This window comes from Berghia stephanieae, chromosome 9 (genome assembly GCF_034508935.2).
Source record: "Berghia stephanieae isolate SIO BIC M18660-M18661 chromosome 9, UCSD_Bste_1.3, whole genome shotgun sequence".
Classification (NCBI taxonomy): Eukaryota; Metazoa; Mollusca; class Gastropoda; order Nudibranchia; family Aeolidiidae; genus Berghia; species Berghia stephanieae.
Window position 1 is genome coordinate 6,203,608 of NC_088368.1, and position 15,000 is coordinate 6,218,607.

The following is a 15,000-nucleotide window of genomic DNA, read 5'->3' on the forward strand; positions in this document are numbered from 1 at the left end:
CATAATAATAATAATAATGATAATAATGACAATAATAGTAATAATAATAATAATAATAATAATAATAATAATAATAATAATAATAATAATAACAAGAAGAAGAAGAAGAAGAAGAAGAAGAAGAAGAAGAAGAAGAAGAAGAAGAAGAAGAAGAAGAAGAAGAAGAAAAATAATAAATGGATGCGATATTATGATCACACCATATATAGATTTAAAACCGGAGATCGTATGTTGATGAATCGGAACTCTCTAAGGAATGCGTAGTCTAACTCCGATATAAAACAACAATGATGGTTGATCATTTGTTCGTTATAAATAAAACAGTAACGATCTAGTGAGCGTTCGGTCGCTATAAATGGACAATGATGCAAAGAGCGTTTGGTCGCTATAAAACAACAATAATGCAATGAGCGTTTGGTCGCTATAAAACAACAATGATGATTGAGCATTTGTTCGTTATAAAAAAAAAACAGTAACGATCTAGTGAGCGTTCGGTCGCTATAAATGGACAATAATGCAAAGAGCGTTTGGTCGCTATAAATCGACAATAATGCAATGAGCGTTCGGTCGCTATAAATCGACAATGATGCAAAGAGCGTTTGGTCGCTATAAATCGACAATGATGCAAAGAGCGTTTGGTCGCTATAAATCGACAATGATGCAAAGAGCGTTTGGTCGCTATAAATCGACAATAATGCAATGAGCGTTTGGTCGCTATAAATCGACAATAATGCAATGAGCGTTCGGTCGCTATAAATCGACTGATGCAAAGAGCGTTTGGTCGCTATAAATCGACAATAATGCAAAGAGCGTTTGGTCGCTATAAATCGACTGATGCAAAGAGCGTTTGGTCGCTATAAATCGACAATAATGCAATGAGCGTTCGGTCGCTATAAATCGACTGATGCAAAGAGCGTTTGGTCGCTATAAATCGACTGATGCAAAGAGCGTTTGGTCGCTATAAATCGACAATAATGCAATGAGCGTTTGGTCGCTATAAATCGACTGATGCAAAGAGCGTTTGGTCGCTATAAATCGACAATAATGCAAAGAGCGTTTGGTCGCTATAAATCGACTGATGCAAAGAGCGTTTGGTCGCTATAAATCGACAATAATGCAAAGAGCGTTTGGTCGCTATAAATCGACTGATGCAAAGAGCGTTTGGTCGCTATAAAACAACAATAATGCAATGAGCGTTTGGTCGCTATAAATCGACAATAATGCAATGAGCGTTCGGTCGCTATAAATCGACTGATGCAAAGAGCGTTTGGTCGCTATAAATCGACAATAATGCAATGAGCGTTTGGTCGCTATAAATCGACAATGATGCAAAGAGCGTTTGGTCGCTATAAAACAACAATAATGCAATGAGCGTTTGGTCGCTATAAATCGACAATAATGCAATGAGCGTTCGGTCGCTATAAATCGACTGATGCAAAGAGCGTTTGGTCGCTATAAATCGACAATAATGCAAAGAGCATTTGGTCGCTATAAAACAACAATTATACAACGAGCGTCTAGTTGTAGCGTTTGGTCGTTATAAAACAATCATGCAAATATAGTTTGGGTGCTGTAAAACAACACTTTTACAACGGAACGAGCGTCTGGTTGTTAGCGTTTGGTTGTTATATCTATAAAACGGCAATAATCCAATGATCGCTGGGTCGCTATAAATCGACAATCCTATAATGAGCGTTTGGCAACATTCCAGTGTGAGTAATTAGCTCAACTCATGTTTGGATAATTTTTTTAAAGGTTTGGGTTTTTTTCGGGTTTTACGGTGCTTGCGACATTTACGTCATATTAGCGCCAGAAAAAAGGCAGAAAATGGGACAGTAAAAATAATATTCTACAAGTACAAGTTAAGGCATCCCCCCCCCCCCCCAAAAAAAAAAAAGTAAGAAAAAAGGGAATGGCTCAAATAGGTAACAGAGGTAGATTCCACGAGCATACTATAAATGTACTTAGTACAACTATTATCTTTGGCGTATAAATTGCGATTGTGACACAGTAAAAATGACCACTTACGTGTAATTTGTACTGCATAAAAGAAAAGTATAATGCTAACTATAGTAGTCTTTCAGAGCCATGGAGCCGGAGTTTATCCCGATTTAAATAACGTAAAATGGACAACAGCAAATGCTTTGGATACGACGCTAGTCTATCGATAAGTTCTTTCCGCTAGATCTAACAAACCCAGCTACCAAATCTCGACTGCAACTGACTGTAATTTTATGAAGCACATCTAGATAGACAAAACAAGGTAAATGGGTTTTTTAACATTGGTTTATAGTATAAATTGTATGACAAAACAATGGTCAAGATAATATATGAATATAATTTGACATATTGATTAATAAGGAATTAATGAGGGATTTTGTGATTTTATTGATATTTGGAATGAATGAATGAATGAATGAATGATTCATGGATTGTTGGATGGATAGATAGATGAATGGATGGATGGATGGATGGATATATGGGTGGATTGATGGGTGGTGGATAGATGGGTTGGTGGATACGGGTATATCGATGGATTGATGGATGGATGGACTGATGGATGAATGGATGGATGGATATATGGGTGGATTGATGGGTGGTGGATAGATGGGTTGGTGGATACGGGTATATCGATGGATTGATGAATGGATGGATGGAAGAATGGAGGAATGATGAAAGGATGGATGAATGAATGGATGAATGGGTGTGCTGATGGGTGGATGTGTGGATAGATGGGTGGGTAGATATGGATAGGTAGGGGATGACGGGTGGATGAATGAATGAATGGATGATGGATGGGTGGATTGATGGGTGGGTGGATGGTGGATAGATAAATTTGATGGATTGGTGGAGGGATGGGTGAATTGGTTGATAGAATAGATTGATATATTTGAATAAATACAATGGCTGGATGGATGGTTGGATTTGTAAATCATATATATTTATTTGGATATAATCCGTATAAGTTAGTCATAAGATAGATGTCAAATTGATATGTTATGAATGGTAAGTCAAATGGATGCATTTATTGATGGCTAAACATATACCCGTTTGACAGATGGATTGATGTATTGGTGAATGGATGGATGGATGGATGGATGGATGGATGGATGGATGGATGGATGGATGGATGGATGGATGGATGGATGGATGGATGGATGGATGGATGGATGGATGGATGGATGGATGGATGTATAGAATTAATTGATCGTGCAATAATTGAAACAAGAATAACAATAATATCACGAATTTAAAACTTGTTATTGTAGAATTTAATGGAAATATGATGATGATGATGATGATGATGATGATGATGATGATGATGATGATGATGATGATGATGATGATGATAATGATGATGGCGACGACGATGATGATGATGATAATGATAATGACGACTGTAAATCCGAACTTGGTGCTATTCACTATACAATTAATGTTTTATCGTTCAGTACGTGAGTTCAGATGTTAATGCGTTTCGTTCAATGGAAAGAAAAAGTCGTGACATCACACTTTCCTAACACAGTTCCGGTTCAAAACTCATTGGAAGTGTGTAACCAGTCTAACAATGGATAGGCGGCATAAATATTGTAGTAGCTTAACCCTCTCCTTACCAACTACAGGAAAATCGTCACATTCGTTACGATACAACCAACAATTCTCTCATTCAATTTTCTTTTGTACATCATAAACTGTAAAGAAAATTAACAGTGTGTTGTAGACCTTGTTTTGCTAAAGAAATTATGCATCGGAAGAACTTTACTGCTTCTGTTTTTGAGTGATAAAAAATCTATTTTGTGTTAGTTGGGTGTGAAGTTTTGGGGAAAATCCTGAAAATGGCTGGTAAGGAGTGAGTTAAAGTACAAGCAGATCCTTAATGATTACGGGCAGCGAAAAATAGCGAGGCCGGATGATCTATACTGACGACCAGCATTTATTTAGGCTAGAATATAATTTTTAATTTTTAATTGAGCTTTAATATAGCGCAATATCCACTAAATTATGTGCTCAAAGCGATTTACAAAGGGTCCCTACCCAACAGCAACACGTGCGTAACAAGTAGAACGAAACATAACGCCTGTAAGGCGATATTACATTTTTTTTCGGGCAGAGACAACGGTGGTAACGACCAGGTACTCATTTTACACCTGAGTACGGTGAGATAATCTGAGAAAAGAGCCTTTTCCAAGGACTCAACTATGCGCCGACGAGAGAGGCTCGAACCCAGGACCTTCCGATCCGAAAGCGATCCGAGTGTCATACCACAAGACCACATCGCCGCACTAGGCTAGAATATACGATGCCATCACTCTGAAACCAAAAGATTAGTTAAGTTGCACAAAGTATGTATCCAGTGCTTCTGGAGGACATGTTCCACACTTCCGAGGAGATTAGAACCAGTACGTTTAAATTGACATCACACGTTCGTTCCTTATTATTAGCCATGCATTATTCTCCCTTGTTTATGACGTCATCTATGGTCAAACCGTCACTAAGCATTTTGGAGATGTCAGAGGTCGATTCATCGGCAACTTCCGGGTCAATGACCTCGATGTTGTAATGGACGGATTTCCCTCTGGCCCAGCTGAAACTGTTGTCGAACACCAAACAATCTGACAATGAATAGAATGCAAATGATATATTATGACCAATGTTTTTTTTCAAAACGGTACTATGTCGGGATAAACTCGTTGTTTACAATTGAATTTAAAAATTTAAATCATAACACATTGAGTTAAAATAAATGAAGATCATAAAGGAATACATTTCAGAGTAATTTATTTTTATTTTGAATGAGGTTGGTGGGTCATATATATATATATATATATATATATATATATATATATATATATATATATACATAAGATCACTAACGTTTTATTTGCACTATGAATAAATGTCGACTGACAAAACGGAGGGCATAGAAACAATTGTATCGGCAAATAGATCGTGAGTGACCTTATTAAATTATTTTTATATGCTCTAACCGACATTATCGAGCACTCTCGTACCTACAAGTACCCACTAACACTAATATATAACTTATATATATATATATATATATATATATATATATATATATATATAATGTAAATTTTCACTCACATTTTTTTGGCCGCGACGACTCGTTTCTGTGTTTTTTACACTTCTTCAGTCGGCGTAATCCATTGTATATATATATATATATATATATATATATTATATATAATATATATATATATATATGTATGTATATATATATATATATATATATATATATATATATATATATGTGTGTGTGTGTGTGTGTGTGTGTGTGTGTACATCGGTAATATATAAACCTATAACTAATTCTTACATGTCCCAACGTATCGGCATGTCAGACTTCCGTCTTCCGGTATGATGTGACTTCTGACCCTGTCTGTTTCCACTATGGTGACCCGGACGTCCTTCTCTTGGCGGAAAATGCCGAAACCAATGTCGTAGCCATCTGTAATAAACTCCCACCTAAATTTGAGACAAAACGTGTTAAATATAAAATTTGAAAGATGGTGAATTTTTTAAAATGTATTGCTTATGAAGGAATTGTATGGAAAATGTTATTCTAACATGAAACTGACTTTTTCCAAACCATGATTATCTCCTATAGTCTACGCTGACATATGTTACAGTGAATGACATAATCATTCCGATGGTGAAAAGGTTTGAACTTCGGATGGTGAAAAGGTTTGAACTGAGATATTGCCAAGTTTAGTTAGATGGTCAATTTTTATTTAAAAATGAGTTCTTGTTATAAATGATTAAATTAACCCATTTTTACATCTTCGGGAAATATCAAAGCTTAATTTCACTTCTAAATATTTTTTACAGCTAGTCAAGTTGAAAAAGTATGAAATTTGAGAAAAGTTGCTGGATACCTTTCCCATACATCTGACCATAACTTCATGAAAAATCACCCGATTTACTTCAAATAGAAATTTAAATGCTCTGGGGAGTATAGTCTTTCAGACGGAAATAACGCAACAACACACAAAACTGTTTGTAACCTTTAAATGTTTATAGTATGGTACAGTTTAGTGAGAACTACTCATAAAAAGGGGCTGGCTAAAAACGATAACCATGAACTGAGTGACGTCAATTTCGTTCCATCTTTTCATACCTTAACACAGTGCCTGGTTTCTCGATGTTGAAATCCAGTTGTAGTTTATCTCCCCTGGAAACTGTGGCTGTCTGTAAGTTATCTGTGTTTACCATGTCTTTCAGGAAATACTCCTCGGGCACGGGACCGCCTGGGCAGATCTTGGATTTGGAAATAGAATAACCCAAAAAATGTAGGAAATCATGCCTTGATGAAAGAAAGCTCAATAAATATATGTGAACTCTGCTCACAAAATGGTAGGCCTATTAAGTCGGGGTGAACATGATTCTTAAGATGATGATGGTGGTGATAATGATGATGATGATGATGATGATGATGATGATGATGATGATGATGATGACCATGTTTAAGATAATGATGATGATGATGATGATGATGATGATGATGATGATGATGATGATGATGATGATGATGATGATGATGATGATGCTGACCATGTTTAAGATAATGATGATGATGATGATGATGATGATGATGATGATGATGATGATGATGATGCTGACCATGTTTAAGATAATGATGATGATGATGATGATAATGATGATGATGATGATGATGATGCTGACCATGTTTAAGATAATGATGATGATGATGATGGTGGTGATAATGATGATGATGATGATGATGATGCTGACCATGTTTAAGATAATGATGATGGTGATGATGGTGGTGATAATGATGATGATGATGATGATGATGATGATGCTGACCATGTTTAAGATAATGATGATGATGATGATGGTGGTGATAATGATGATGATGATGATGATGATGATGATGCTGACCATGTTTAAGATAATGATGATGGTGATGATGATGATGATGATGATGATGATGATGATGATGATGATGATGATGATGATGATGATAAGGATGATATGATTGTGGTGGTGGTGGTGGTGATAATAGTAGTAGTAGTATTTTCGATGATAAATAATATAGTTTGTTTAACTCTAAAAACTCAAACTACCAAATTCAGACTCAAATTGAATTTAATTTTAAATTTCTCCATTCTAATACAAATCAAACCAACGTGCACATACTATAGCAGGTCTGATTACCGAACGGAATAGGGTTGAAAAGGACTGACGTCACACCTTCTACTCCACGTCTTCCAAATTACTTGGGAGTGTGTATGGAACCAGCCATTCAGAGGACTCATAATGAATAGGTTACACTTTAAACCGTTAAATTAAATTGAGCTTTTATATAGAGCAATATCCACAAAATGTGCTCAAAGCGCTTTGCAAGGGGTCCCTCCCGGCCAACAGCAACATTTAACATTTAGGACGGGACATGACGCCTGTTAGGCGATGTTACAATTTTTTCGGACAAAGACAACGCTATTAATGGCCAGGTACTCATTTTACACCTGAGTACGGTGAGAGGATGCGAGTAAAAAGGTCTACTCCAAGGACTCAACTATGCGTCAAGCGAGGCTCGAACCCAGGATCTTCCGATCCGCAAGCGAGTGTCATACCACTAGACCACATAGCCTTACAACAATCATTAAGGCATAACTAATTTTTAGTAGAATGGTGTATATGGGCCAAAAACAAAAAGAACTTCTTTTGACTGTGAAGCACAAAAAGCTGTCATATTTTGGACATATGCGAAGACAGGATAGTCTCGAAAAAAGGATAATGGAGGGAAGAATTGAAGGAAAGAGAGGCAGAGGAAGACAAAGGAAATCCTGGACAGATGCCATAAAGGAAGCTACAAGACGGCGCCTGGCAGACTGTAACGAGGCTGCAATGGACCGTGAAGGATGGAAGGCCATGACATCCGACCTCTGGAAAGAGATGGAACCCGGGTAATGTAAGATAAGTATATGCAGAGTCTTATGATTACATGGCGTAAAAGAGTGGGAATGGATGACATTTATTTTAGGCTAGAAAATAAGATGCCATCACTCTAAAACCAGACGATCACTTGCACAATGTATGTATAGATAGTCCTCTGGAGGACGACTGATTTTTGCACTACCAAGGAAATTGGAAACAGCATTTTGTTCCCTTTAGAATTCAATAGGATGTCACGTCAGCCCAGCAACGAGCACCTTGATTCTAAATAGGTATTTTTATTCTTCATGCTGGCTAGAAATTTTTCACATGTCATATGATCAGAATGTATAAAAAAGTCAAAACATGAACAGATTTATTATGTTTTTCTCCTCTGGATACACTCTATTCTCGTTGGAAAAGTATTTCATAAGGGCGTCCGCCATTGGTCCGATTGTTTAGAACCAGTTACTAAGTTACTATATGTCATTACGAGGGAAGTGACGTGACTACTTTTGAATCCTATTACGAGTAGTTTAGTACACCAATCCTAATTTTCTTCAGGCATTTCATCTTGCATTTTTCGTTTATTTTTCTGCCCATATCTAAAAAAAAAAAGAAGTCAATGGGGCACTCAATAAGACTATCACACAAATTATTTCTAAGTAACTGTAACATTTACCACGCTGGGGCATCTTGGATTGCCGTCAGAGTCCTTCCTTTTCCCGCCTAAGTATTCCGGAAGTACGTCAGCATCTATGTGTTTCAGAAGAGTTTTTGAGTAGTCCGCTTATGGGAAAAAATTGTTGTAAGAAAATATTTCAGTCGTCAATTTTATTGTTTTTAATCCAACAAAAACAAAATAAATCAGACACGCAGTGATCTCTCTTAATGTCGTTATTTTTTCTTAATTTAGGAAAACTTTCGTAGTATGTTAAATGAAAACGGCTATGAGGTCTAGTGGTATGACATTCGCTTTCGGATCGGAAGGTCCTGGGTTTGAGCCTCGCTCGGCGCATAGTTGAGTCCTTGGAGAAGGTTCTTTACTCACATTCTCTCACCGTACCCCGGTGTAAAATGAGTACCTGGCCGTTTACAGGCGTCATGCCCCGTCCTACATGTTAAAAACTGGCTGTTGGCCAGGGACCCCTTGTAAAGCGCTTTGAGCACGTTAAGTGGATATTGCGCTATATAAAAGCTCAATTTTTTTTAAAAATTAAAAACGTTGGGGCGACGAGGATCCGAATCCACGACCGGACTGTTACAGCAACTCCGTCTGGTCATGATAGGGACCGTCTACAATTGACGTCATTCACCACTCCATGAAAAAAAAAGTGATCTAAAATGTAAGAACTATCTTGAGTCCTACTCACGAATTTTTGAGGTAATGAGATCAACACACAAACATTACGAAAGTTTGTTGGCGACTTAGCAGTTAAGTTTAAAAGCTCTGTTCTCAACACAAACATAACACAGAGAAGATTGAGACATTGAATAAGCTCCGATATTGTGTGAATATTGATTCAGAAAAGTGAGTGGAACAGGCACTTATCTTGATATTGTAACAGTCGAGTCTTGGGTTTGAATCCTCATCGCCGCAAATGTTTTTTTTATTTTCAATTGTCTTCTGGCACTTTTCTACTCACTTCATTCCTTGTTATCATCAACATAAGCGCCAAACTTCCTCTGACCGGCAATCAAGGGGGAGATGGGCGATAGTTCGATCCCCACATTTGAAGCAGGTTGATTTTTGGGGTGATTTTTCTTATATTTTTCTTTCTGATTTGTACGACATTGTTGCAAACAAACCTTTTAATTAAGCGAAAAGCGAAACTATAAGTTAGAAATTTGTACCATTATTTATCCAGGGGGGCAGCGTGGCTCAACGGTACGTGGTTTTGCTTCGTACCCGAAAGGTACTGAGTTCAATCACCCCCCGCTGCAATGTGTGGCCTTCAGCAAGTGACCTCGCGCTAGCTCAATTTGCGGCGCTGTCCTGCGGCTTACCCCTTGGTTATTCCAGTCTTCCCTTGAAATAGACCCTGGAGAAAAATTTCTCCTATGGTGTGAATAAAGGAAATTTATTTATTTATTTATTTATCCATTTATTTATTTATTTATTTTTGGTGAAGAGTGATTCTTACCACCGAGTACAATCATTTTTTGTTTCGTTGCATCAGTGAGAAGAGGCCTGACCAGTCTGTACACAAGAATAAACACTCGAGGAGCTGTTGACAATGAGAAAAAAAAACTAGCATGGAATCAACTATCATCACCTGAATTCAATTTCAAATCCAAGTGTAAATTTAAGTTTCAGTGCAAGTTCAATTTTGTTCCAACAGATACAACACTGTTAACGGCCATTATAAATATAAAAACAGACACAATATTAAAATTTCAACTTTCTGCCTCTATAATTATTTAACTATGAGTGGGGTCCCGATAGTTCAGTCAGTAGAGAACTCGCTTCGCACGCAAAGGGACCAAGATCGACCCCGGGTGCAGTCGAGATTTTTTTCTGACCCCCCTCCCCTTGTCTACCAAGCAGTGATTGGTTAGCTGGGTCTGTTTGATCTGAGGGGAAATTGCTTTGCGATAGACTAGCGGCCTATCCAAAAGGTAGCAAGCAATTGCTATTTTCCGTTTCACGCTATAGAAAATCAGGATAAACTCCGGCTCCATGGGCCTTATGGCTCTGAATAACTCCTACTACTTACTAAAATTGCAAATTTACGCCTATAGATAGAATGAAGTTGACGTCACTCGGATCTTTGTTATTGTTTTTGCCATCCTTGTTTATGAGTAATTCTCACTAAACTGTATTAACCAGACTATAAACGTTTAATGTTACACATAGCTTTGCGTGCTGGCCCGTTATACTTCCGGATGGCAATGTTGTGAGCTTCTTAGCCAAGCGCATACTATCTATATATTTAACTGTGAGAAGTTATCTGAAATCAATGAGATCCTAAACATTTGGCTTACCGTTAATGATAAACATTTTTTTCATCATCTCAGGATAGTTGTCTTCAAGAATTTTTAAAAGCTTTTTGTACATCTGGGTCCCTGAATTGGAATATAAGATGAATAGAGGTGGTGATGGTGGTGGTGGTGATGGTGATGATGATGATGATTATGATGATGATGATGATGATGATGATGATGTTGACGACGATGATGATGATGAAATTGATGATGATGACCATGATGACCATGATAATGATGATGATGATGATGATGATGATGATGATGATGATGATGATGATGATGATGATGATGATGATCATGATGATGATCATGATGATGATGATCATGATGATGATGATGATGATGATGATGATAATGAAGATGATGATGGTGATGATGATGATGATGATGATGATGATGATGATGATGATGAAGATGATGATGATGCTGATAATTACTGACAATATACATACCGGGTTTCCATAGCATATCCATGGACATTCCCTCCATATCGGCTATCACAATACTCCCATCCACTCCATTGTCTCGGCACTGAGGAATCACAAACGTTATTTTACTTAGAAACGGTCTTTTAAGTCGGTTTTTCTAGTTTTTGAGATTTTCCATCCATGAGATTAATTGAAATGTAAAGTATTTTTTAACCCCCATAGGAAAATCGTCACATTTGTTACGATGCAGCCAACATTTTTAGCATTCAAATTTCTTTTGTAAATCATTGTATTTGAACAAAAATGTTTGCTATAGTAAACGTATATTTATACTGTATTGAAGAGCTCGTTAAGCAAAAAATAAATATATGTATAGCAAGAACTAACAGATTTAATGTTTGAGTGATATAAATCTATTTTTGTATAATTTGTGTGTGAAGTTTTGAGGAAAATCCAGAAAATGGCCGGTAAGGAGAGAGTTAAGATTCAAATGGCACAAGAATTTCCTTAGATTAGTATCAATTTGAAGTCTACAAATGATAAAATGATAGACCGAATGAGAAATTTTAGGGGAAAAATATATATATCTCAATATCTCAAAATGGGAAGTTTTTGAAAACTACTCTTCGAGTGGGGATTGTCGCTCTAATTGGTCCATGCGCTCTTAATGGGCAGCGTGGCTCAGCGGTACAGTCTTTGCTTCTTACCCAATGGGAGCGATCTATATTCATGTTTTTGTCCAACCGAGTCATCAATCACATGATTTGTTGCTGTCCAACGATTGGATACTTCTTTTTTAATGTAAACACGCTGCTTTGTTTATGAAAGTTGTAAACATACACATGTGTCAAGCTGAACAAAATGACCAATAGTGATGTGAGATATTTCAAAAGCTGTGAATACTTTTCACTATGTGGGTCACTGTGAGCACATTTTGTAATGTGACCAATGGCCTCGAGCACATGGAAAGGGAATATAGATCGTGCCCATTGGTACTGAGTTCGACTACCCGTTGTGTGGCCTTGAGCAAGTCATCTCGCCTTAGCTCTCTTTTCGGCGCTGCACTGCGGCTGACGCCTGGGTTATTCCAGTATTCCTTTGAAATAGACCCTAAAGACAATTCTCCCCTTGGGGATGAATAGAGGAAATTGTATTTATTTATCTTTAAAAAATAGTTATCTATATTTTAGAATTTTTAATTAATTGATCAAAATGAACCTCGCCGTGTTATAAACTAGGACTTCACGAAGTCTCATGTTTGAGAGTTTTTGACAAGGACAAGGTCATTTTAATCAATAGATATTATATATATATATATATATATATATATATATATATATATATATATATATATATTTGAAGAACGAGTTTTCTGTCCAAATTTTAAAATACGTGTTTATCCAGAGTACGGCTGGTTAACCCTCTCCTTACCAACCATAGGAAAAGCGTCACATTCGTTACGATACAACCAACATTCACATTTCTCTCGTACATCAGAACATTTAAAGAAAATGAACAGTGTGTTGTAGAGCAAGAACTTACTGCTATTGTGTAGGAGTGATTTAAAAAATATATTTTGTGTTAGTTGGGTGTGAAGTTTTGGGGAAAATCCTGAAAATGGCTGGTAAGGAGAGGGATAATATCTCTCTCTCTCTCTCTCTCTCTCTCTCTCTCTCTCTCTCTCTCTCTCTGGTGGCCAGTTCAGTTTGTAGAGAATTGGGAGAGAGTGGGACATACGAGCTTTTCTTAAAATTAATTTGCGGCACTGTTCTGAATGACTTGAAGAAGAGAGATCTTCCCTTGACGTATACCTAAAAGAAGGGAATTGGGTTCAATAGTCTTGTGTCACGTCCGCCCAGCAACGAGCAGCTTGGTTCTAAACAAAGAAAATCGGTACTTTTCATTCTTCATGTCGGCTAGAACTTTTTCACATATCAAGTGACAAATTATGGAGCAGGCACTGGTGTAAGATAAAGATCTGAACAAAGTGTGCATGAAACAGTACCAAACAAAGCAGAGAGAAAAAAACAATATGAGAGTAAAAATAGCATCCGGAAAAATCAGTGCGGCTATGTGGTCTAGTGGTATGACACTAGTTTTCGGATCGGAAGGTCCTGGGTTCGAGCCTCGCGCTCGGCGCATAGTTGAGTCCTTGGAAAAGGCTCTTTACTCACATTCTCTTACCGTACTCATGTGTAAAATGATTACCTGGCCGTTAACAGCGTTGTCTTTGTCCGAAAAAGTGTAATATTGCCTAAAAGGCGTCATGTCCCGTCCTACATGTTAAATGTTGCTGTTGACCAGGGACCCCTTGTAAAGCGCTTTGAGCACATTTAGTGGATATTGCTCTATATATAGCTCAAAAGCTCAATTTTTGGGATGAGATTTTATTTCTTGTATTTTTTTTTCTTGCTTTGTCCGGCACTGGTCCATACACAGTTTTTCAAATCGTCACAGTAGATTGTCCAAGTGCGAAAATTGGGGGTTAATAATCTTGCCCAAGGGAAAAAAACGAAAGTGCCTGAAGCGGGACTCGAACCCGGGACTATAATTATATTATTTGATGAATTATCTATATTCCTTTGTGGAATGCCTAGGTGACGATATCTTATTATGATGTTGTGGCGGAAGGGTATAATTTTTATTTTTTTTTAATAGCAGAGTAAACTCACTCCATCCTAGAGAATTTTGCTACTTTTCGAAATTGGGAAAAAATGTATTAAACATGAATATGTGGATAGATAAGTTTTATTCAACTACCATGTAAAAAGGAAAAACATTAGCTTTGATACTATACCTATAATTTGTCTCAAAAAAATGTAATTAAATAGGCATGGGGTAAGAGTAGCCCCGGTGTTATCGTAGTCATCGTTATGTTATAGCCTGATACTGAAATCCAAAAGGACTGGCAGTTTGACGTCATTATTTGGTTTTTGCACCGCCTAGTGAGTTGTCGTTAGTAGAGCTCATGGAAACAAGTTATTTCATTGGTTGAACTATTGAATACAACTCACGATTTGTTTTCTTTTGTGGCAAAAGACTGGCATTTTGACGTCATTTTTTGTCAGTATCAGGCCATAACTTTACGAAGGCCACGGTGGTAGTCGGTGTTAGGGTTGAGTGAGTTAACTCACTCAATCCTAGAGAATTTTGTTACTTTTCAAAATAGGGAAAATATATTAAAATTGAGCATGTACATAGATAGTTTTATTCAACTACCATTAACATGTGAAAACTAAAAAACGTTAGCTTTGATACTACTAAATAGGCAAGGGGTAAAAGTAGCCCGGGTAAACTACGAATATAGTGGATGTTAGGGTTGAGTGAGTTAAGACTGACCATTTTTGCCAACTTCTCCCATCCAATCAGTTTATACTTCTCAATCTCGATCGGTCTTGCAGAGTGCATGATCCCTTTGAGGTCCAACTTTCCATGAAGTTCCACGCGGATTGGTCGGCTATCCTTGTCGAGACCGAGAATACCCCCTGGGTAATACTTGGTTAGGACCTGGTGAAGAATATACAGTAAAGGAACGTTTTAGTTTACCCCTTTCCTTACCAACCAGCCTTTTCAGAATTCTCCCCAAAATTTCACACCCACCCAACACAAAAATAGATTTTTCTTACTCAAACAGAATAATAATAATAATAATAATAATAATAAT

At 37.2% G+C, this 15,000-nt stretch overlaps 1 protein-coding gene across 1 annotated transcript in view; it reads right to left on the reverse strand.

Annotated features, from left to right (window-relative positions):
* Positions 1 to 2,268: 2,268 nt before the first annotated feature.
* LOC144979564 (retinal-binding protein-like) overlaps positions 2,269 to 15,000 on the reverse strand; it is a 16,429-nt gene continuing 3,697 nt past the window's right edge. The window contains exons 4-11 of the mRNA XM_078926292.1: positions 14,676 to 14,843; positions 11,361 to 11,439; positions 10,906 to 10,986; positions 10,065 to 10,148; positions 8,603 to 8,709; positions 6,140 to 6,279; positions 5,339 to 5,487; positions 2,269 to 4,613 (exon numbers count right to left, since the gene is read on the reverse strand). Of these exons, the coding sequence (XP_078782418.1) occupies positions 4,450 to 4,613; positions 5,339 to 5,487; positions 6,140 to 6,279; positions 8,603 to 8,709; positions 10,065 to 10,148; positions 10,906 to 10,986; positions 11,361 to 11,439; positions 14,676 to 14,843 (972 nt within the window). The 3' untranslated portion in view covers positions 2,269 to 4,449. The remainder of the gene's footprint in view (positions 4,614 to 5,338; positions 5,488 to 6,139; positions 6,280 to 8,602; positions 8,710 to 10,064; positions 10,149 to 10,905; positions 10,987 to 11,360; positions 11,440 to 14,675; positions 14,844 to 15,000) is intronic.